This window comes from Lucilia sericata, unplaced genomic scaffold (assembly GCF_015586225.1).
Source record: "Lucilia sericata isolate MDLA Ls3-8-SP2 unplaced genomic scaffold, ASM1558622v1 Contig002552F_arrow, whole genome shotgun sequence".
NCBI lineage: Eukaryota > Metazoa > Arthropoda > Insecta > Diptera > Calliphoridae > Lucilia > Lucilia sericata.
In genome coordinates, this window is record NW_023996319.1 from 25,331 (window position 1) to 32,666 (window position 7,336).

The 7,336-nt window shown below is 30.7% G+C and overlaps 1 protein-coding gene across 1 annotated transcript; it reads right to left on the reverse strand.

Annotated features, from left to right (window-relative positions):
- Positions 1 to 907: 907 nt before the first annotated feature.
- Positions 908 to 5,375, reverse strand: LOC119614068 (probable serine hydrolase). Its single transcript, XM_037970169.1, has 2 exons — positions 5,223 to 5,375; positions 908 to 2,546 (listed from the first exon to the last, which is right to left on the reverse strand). The coding sequence occupies exons 1-2, from the start codon at positions 5,256 to 5,258 to the stop codon at positions 1,557 to 1,559; spliced, it is 1,026 nt and encodes a 341-aa protein (XP_037826097.1). The 5' UTR covers positions 5,259 to 5,375; the 3' UTR covers positions 908 to 1,556.
- Between the last annotated feature and the right edge of the window lie 1,961 nt (positions 5,376 to 7,336).

Sequence of the window (7,336 nt, forward strand, 5' to 3'; positions counted from 1 at the left end):
CTAACTAACTAACTAATGCTGTTTATAAATCCGAAGAAATTCATCTATGCCGCTATCGGGTCTACCAGACCAGAACACTACCTACCGAGGCCACAACTGACTTACTAAGTGTTAAAATTCTCAAATTTGCCATGAAAATGAAAACTCTGTCATCAATATGAATAAGTGGGTAATAAATTGGGGGAATATAAAAAGCGGTCGTGCAACCACCCATATGTATTAAATATAAAAGTTTGTATATCTGGAAAACTTTTACAGCTAGAATTCTAAAATTTTGCACGAAGAACTTTGACATACATGTGAACATTTGAGATGGCACCTCCAATATGAATTAAGAAATAATTAAAAATTTTAAATCCAAATACGCTTTGAAAAATTTGCGAAATTGCAATATGAAATAAATACAAAGAATCATAAATCTGGAAAACTATTAGACCTAGAATCTTCAAATTCCTAAAGTGTGTTTTTTCAGTTATATTGTTTGATGTTAGCAAATCATATTGGTTAAAGCTGGTAAATTATAAAGTTTCAATTCTATTTTATGATATTTTTTATTGTATATTTGAAAATATGCAAATTTAAATTTTTGCCGCAAAATTGTTCGATATAATTTTCTTTCATTTACAATTACACATAATTATCTTTGTAACAATAAATTTGTTTTTTCCATGTTGATATAAATTCCCCACACAAATGCAATAAAATATATTATTGGGAATTTTGTAATAGTAATCTATTTTTTACGGCTTCATTATATCACTAAGTTGTCAAGTTGATTGTTGCACAGTGGATCAGGAGTTAGTAATCAGTTTTCAGTTTAGATTTTGCAAATATTACAGTAAATTCCAGTAAATAACAATTGTTTGGTTAAAATATTAATATATTATTTATGATGTATTTATTTTATTTTATTTAAGTTATAAGTTTAGGAAACTAAGAGGTATGTATATTAAAATATTAATAATAAATTAAATTGTTAACATAGAAAATAAATAACAATTTAGTAAATACTAACAATCTTATAGAATACTTATTAACATATAAATATTACTTTTAACTAACATTTAAAGGAATCCAAAAACATCATAGTTTAAAATAGGTTCACATTTTTAATTTGAATATATGTAAGAGATAAGAATCAAATATATAAATCGATGGTTTTAGGTTTTCACCATTTGCTTATTTAAATAGTTCAGTCTAAAGGTGTAATAGGTTGGCATTATAGCATAGATTGTAGTATAAGTGCATAATTAGCACTTAAACGATTTTAACTTATGACCCCCATAATATGTATTTAAGAACTCATTAAGGAGTGTTTTTTTTTTATTTTATCCACAAAGGAAAAATTTATCTTAAATTTAAAACACTTTACAAACTGTTTTGAAACCATAATAATACGCTGTTTTTACAAAACATTTTTTTTATTGTTGAAGCATAACTTTAGTATTTTAAAATCAAGTTAAAATACTTGCAATTTATTAAAAATTGCTATCATCGCTAGATTCCTCATCGGTGTCTATGGTTTCTAAAGCACAGTTTGTAAAGAACGGTAATAGTCATAATTTACTTTTCCGTTTTTTAGTTTTAATACTCCAACGTTCCATGGTTTCACTCATGACCACATCATTGAGAGACCAAGTTTCTATTAAAGGTGGTCGATGTCTATTAATAAATGGATTGATGACAGCCGCTACACCTTGTGGATTATTAAGATGAACATGATGCGTACCCTCAACTTCATGCAGTTCAAAATGTGGGTTTTTACTCTTCAATATTTCGATTACTTCTGCACTTTGTTCATCTATGTAATTGGACTGTGAACCTTTAATGACACAATAGGGTACATCGTGAATTCTACGAGCCAGTTCAGCAGCAAATGGTGGTGAGGTGGTGAATTCGAAATAGAATTTAACACGACCATCACGTGAGAAATAGTATTTATCGGGATATTTAACTGATTTGGTTATATTACGTTCTAAAATATGCTGACAATTCTCTAATGCCACCGATCTACCGGAACCCTCAAACATCACTTGCAGCAATTGTTCTTGTGTATAAGAAGGTGGTTCCATTTGTCCTGCCAATTGTAAGCGATCATCTTCCACTAAATATTTCTCTATATTATTACGTATGAATTCAATTTGTGTTGCAGGATCACGATAACGTGTTCGCACTACATCTATACTAATTAACATATCCAGACGATCGGGATATAAAGAGGCAAATATAAAAGATAACATTGAACTCATAGAGTGCGCTAATATGGAAACTTTTTGCCATTCATATACTTCCATTATACGTAGAATAACACATACATAGTCGACAGCATGATAGACAATGCCTCTGGGTAGTTTTGGTGATAAACCATGACCGGGTAAATCGATGCAAAGTATTCCCAAATGTTCGGGTAGTAATGGTATAAGAGTATTCCATGTGCCCATATTATCTAGCCAACCATGTAGCGCCAAAATGGGTCTAACTTTACGATTGCCATACCAACGTCCCACCACATAACCCCAGGGCATGGGTATTGTCAGGTCTATGAACTGTAATGAGAAATGAAATAAGAATTAACATTAGGAATAATTACAACGTTGGAAATAATTAAATATAAAGAACTGATCTAAGACTAGAACTGAACTAGACTGAACTAGAACGGTGGCGTGTCATAATGTCCAATGTCATAATGTCCATAGACGTTATGACGCACTAAATTGAGTCATAATGTCCATGGACGTTATGACAATTTCAAAAGTGTTACAATGTCCATGAGCAATGGGACATAAAATCCATGGATTTCAAAGAGTCCATTTATCAAAAAAGGCTAATTTAGCGAAGCCGGTGTTCGAAATACCACAGAGTTTGAAACCCCTGCGCCCGGCCGAAGGCCGGCTATCCAGGACACTTTTAATAGGAGTCCAAAATGTAACAATTACCAAATTAGGAGCAATTCTTTTCGGGATAAGAGCGTCCCTAACTTAAATTTTAAACAAATTTCCAATACATTTCTGATTTCAAAGTGTCACAATGTCCATGGACATTATGACATTTTAAAAAAGTGACATAATGTCCATGAACGTTATGTCATTTTTTGGGTGTGTCATAATGTCCATGGACATTATGACATTGGACATTATGACATGCCACCAACTAGAACTGAACTAGAACTGAACTAGAACTGAACTAGAACTGAACTAGAACTGAACTAGAAACTGAACTAGAACTGAACTAGAACTGAACTAGAACTGAACTAGAACTGAACTAGAACTGAACTAGAACTGAACTAGAACTGAACTAGAACTGAACTAGAACCTGAACTAGAACTGAACTAGAACTGAACTAGAACTGAACTAGAACTGAACTAGAACTGAACTAGAACTGAACTAGAACTGAACTAGAACTGAACTAGAACTGAACTAGAACTGAACTAGAACTGAACTAGAACTGAACTAGAACTGAACTAGAACTGAACTAGAACTGAACTAGAACTGAACTAGAACTGAACTAGAACTGAACTAGAACTGAACTAGAACTGAACTAGAATGAACTAGAACTGAACTAGAACTGAACTAGAACTGAACTAGAACTGAACTAGAACTGAACTAGAACTGAACTAGAACTGAACTAGAACTGAACTAGAACTGAACTAGAACTGAACTAGAACTGAACTAGAACTGAACTAGAACTGAACTAGAACTGAACTAGAACTGAACTAGAACTGAACTAGAACTGAACTAGAACTGAACTAGAACTGAACTAGAACTGAACTAGAACTGAACTAGACTGAACTAGAACTGAACTAGAACTGAACTAGAACTGAACTAGAACTGAACTAGAACTGAACTAGAACTGAACTAGAACTGAACTAGAACTGAACTAGAACTGAACTAGAACTGAACTAGAACTGAACTAGAACTGACTAGAACTGAACTAGAACTGAACTAGAACTGAACTAGAACTGAACTAGAACTGAACTAGAACTGAACTAGAACTGAACTAGAACTGAACTAGAACTGAACTAGAACTGAATGAACTAGAACTGAACTAGACACTGAACTAGAACTGAACTAGAACTGAACTAGAACTGAACTAGAACTGAACTAGAACTGAACTAGAACTGAACAAGAACTGAACTAGAACTGAACTAGAACTGAACTTTTTTTTAATGTTTTAAAACAACTAATAAATAAAGCAACTTTATGAAATGCTATACGGTAAAGATATCGGTAAGATAAATTTTATAAATCGACAAATGATTAAACAATATTTGAAAGAATTCTAAAATTCTTTACAAAAAACTGCATGGACTGATGAGAGACGAGTCGAAATTGACTTTAGAAATCTTGTTTTATTTAAAGTCAGTTAGGCTCCAATTTGTACCTTACTAATAAAAGTTTGAATTTAGGAAGGATTTTTCTAGAAATATAAAAAGGCGCGGTTGAGATTATTGATATTATAATTAAAAATGTTTTCATATATAACCTTTTTTGTTGAGCTGCATTCACTGATTTTGTGCGTGCAAGAGTTCCGAAGCGATATATAAATTAGGTCGAAGTCCAATGTATTCACTTTTATAGAAAATTTTAAACAAAGTTAAAATAACAACAAAAACACACACAACGATTACAAGATACATATATCTTTTACTACAGTTTTCATTCATTTTTAAGAAATAAGAATTTTTAATTGTTAAATAAATAAATTGCAATAATTAAAATTCACTTTTTCTTTTCAATTTACACAAAACAATATTCCGCAACATATGTTTGTAGTTTTCGGTTAAATAAAATATTATATCAATTAAATAAAAATTTTACTTATTGTGTTTAATTGAATGAGGCGATTTAAATCATGGTGTCATTGAAATTCTAAAGATATTAAATACAAATCTTATCTTAGTTCTAGCTAAAGTGTGACCGATACTAAACTTATAAATATTTGTATAGAAAATTATTGTATTTACCAAGTTGCTAGATTATCAATAAATAAAAAAGTCATATTTCTATATAATATTTATATATCCATATTTCTATATAATATTATATAAATATCCATGAGTTTTATTTTATTTTATTACATTGTTTACCACTTTGTTTATTTCTTATCGTTTTTGTCAAAGGTAAAGGTTTTAAAGTCCATTTTAAATTTTTTACGCTTAAGTTGTTTTTAGTTTTACATATTAAAATTTATATTTATAAAAATGTTTCTATTATTTTAATTACCTCTCGTTTTATTTCTTTTATATGATTTGCTGCCATTTCTGTAGTTTAGTGTTCTTTGAAATTTATTTAAATTTGGTTTAGTATTCCATAATTCTATTCAATTAATTTTAATTTATTTCAAACTGACGATCTGTTGACAAAGAGCGTTTAACACCTACTAAATGTTGAAGTAATTGTAGATCGTTTATTTATTTATATTTCTTTATTACGCGAGTACATTAGCTTAGCACTATGTTAAAGAGAGAAAGAGTAATTAGTGATCAGTGTTGACAAATTGTAATAATTACTAAATTCAAAAATATTTTAATTTTTTTTTTAACTTTGAATTATAAAACAGATTCAGTGGGCAAAATGTTCGAGTATAAATTGGCTATCGTTATAAATATTACATTTTCTAACCAAATAGTCTTTAATAAATATTTTTGATTTAATTTTATTAAAAAGTAATCTAATCTGTAACTCAAATTTGATAATAGTTTTTTTCTAAACTATTTTCTGTATTCTATTGTCTATTTGTTTATCGATTAAAGAGAAACTATACATATGTATGTATACAGCTCTTTTTAATAAAATATTGTTCATTTACAGCACAAATTTTGAACCACTTATTGATTTAAGAGAATTTCAACAAAAAAATTCACCATATTTATTATCGAGTGACAAAACATTTAAAAAAGTCTACAATAAATCCAGAGATAAGAAAAAATTAATTTAGGGTTAATTAGAACATTGCATGCATTTTATAAAAACAATAAATAAATAATGCGACCACCTAGACCATTTATCTACTTTTAGTGAAGTAAATGTTTTGATAAATAACCTAGGTATAATTGATTTATCGCCAAATAAAACCATATCGTGCACACATTGCTAAGATAAGACAGTTAATTCAGTTCTAGTTCAGTTCTAGATCAGTTCTAGTTCAGTTCTAGTTCAGTTCTATATCAGTTCTAGTTCTTCAGTTCTAGTTCAGTTCTAGTTCAGTTCTAGTTCGTCTAGTTCAGTTCTAGTTCAGTTCTAGTTCAGTTCTAGTTCAGTTCTAGTCAGTTCTAGTTCAGTTCTAGTTCAGTTCTAGTTCAGTTCTAGTTCAGTTCTTTCTAGTTCAGTTCTAGTTCTAGTTCAGTTCTAGTTCAGTTCTAGTTCAGTTCTAGTTCAGTTCTAGTTCAGTTCTAGTTCAGTTCTAGTTCAGTTCTAGTTCAGTTCTAGTTCAGTTCTAGTTCAGTTCTAGTTCAGTTCTAGTTCAGTTCTAGTTCAGTTCTAGTTCAATTCCAGTTCAGTTCTAGTTCAGTTCTAGTTCAGTTCTAGTTCAGTTCTAGTTCAGTTCTAGTTCAGTTCTAGTTCAGTTCTAGTTCAGTTCTAGTTCAGTTCTAGTTCAGTTTAGTTCAGTTCTAGTTCAGTTCTAGTTCAGTTCTAGTTCAGTTCTAGTTCAGTTCTAGTTCAGTTCTAGTTCAGTTCTAGTTCAGTTCTAGTTCAGTTCTAGTTCAGTTCTAGTTCAGTTCTAGTTCAGTTCTAGTTCAGTTCTAGTTCAGTTCTAGTTCAGTTCTAGTTCAGTTCTAGTTCAGTTCTAGTTCAGTTCTAGTTCAGTTCTAGTTCAGTTCTAGTTCAGTTCTAGTTCAGTTCTAGTTCAGTTCTAGTTCAGTTCTAGTTCAGTTCTAGTTCAGTTCTAGTTCAGTTCTAGTTCAGTCTAGTTCAGTTCTAGTTCAGTTCTAGTTCAGTTCTAGTTCAGTTCTAGTTCAGTTCTAGTTCAGTTCTAGTTCAGTTCTAGTTCAGTTCTAGTTCAGTTCTAGTTCAGTTCTAGTTCAGTTCTAGTTCAGTTCTAGTTCAGTTCTAGTTCAGTTCTAGTTCAGTTCTAGTTCAGTTCTAGTTCAGTTCTAGTTCAGTTCTAGTTCAGTTCTAGTTCAGTTCTAGTTCAGTCTAGTTCAGTTCTAGTTCAGTTCTAGTTCAGTTCTAGTTCAGTTCTAGTTCAGTTCTAGTTCAGTTCTAGTTCAGTTCTAGTTCAGTTCTAGTTCAGTTCTAGTTCAGTTCTAGTTCAGTTCTAGTTCAGTTCTAGTTCAGTTCTAGTTCAGTTCTAGTTCAGTTCTAGTTCAGTTCTAGTTCAGTTCTAGTTCAGTTCT

Coding starts and splice junctions, on each gene's coding strand:
- LOC119614068 (XM_037970169.1), bottom strand. CDS start 5,258: ATGGCAGCAAATCATATAAAAGAAATAAAACGAGAG. Junction 2,547..5,222: donor TAAAAGAAATAAAACGAGAG/GTAATTAAAATA, acceptor TTCTCATTACAG/TTCATAGACCTGACAATACC.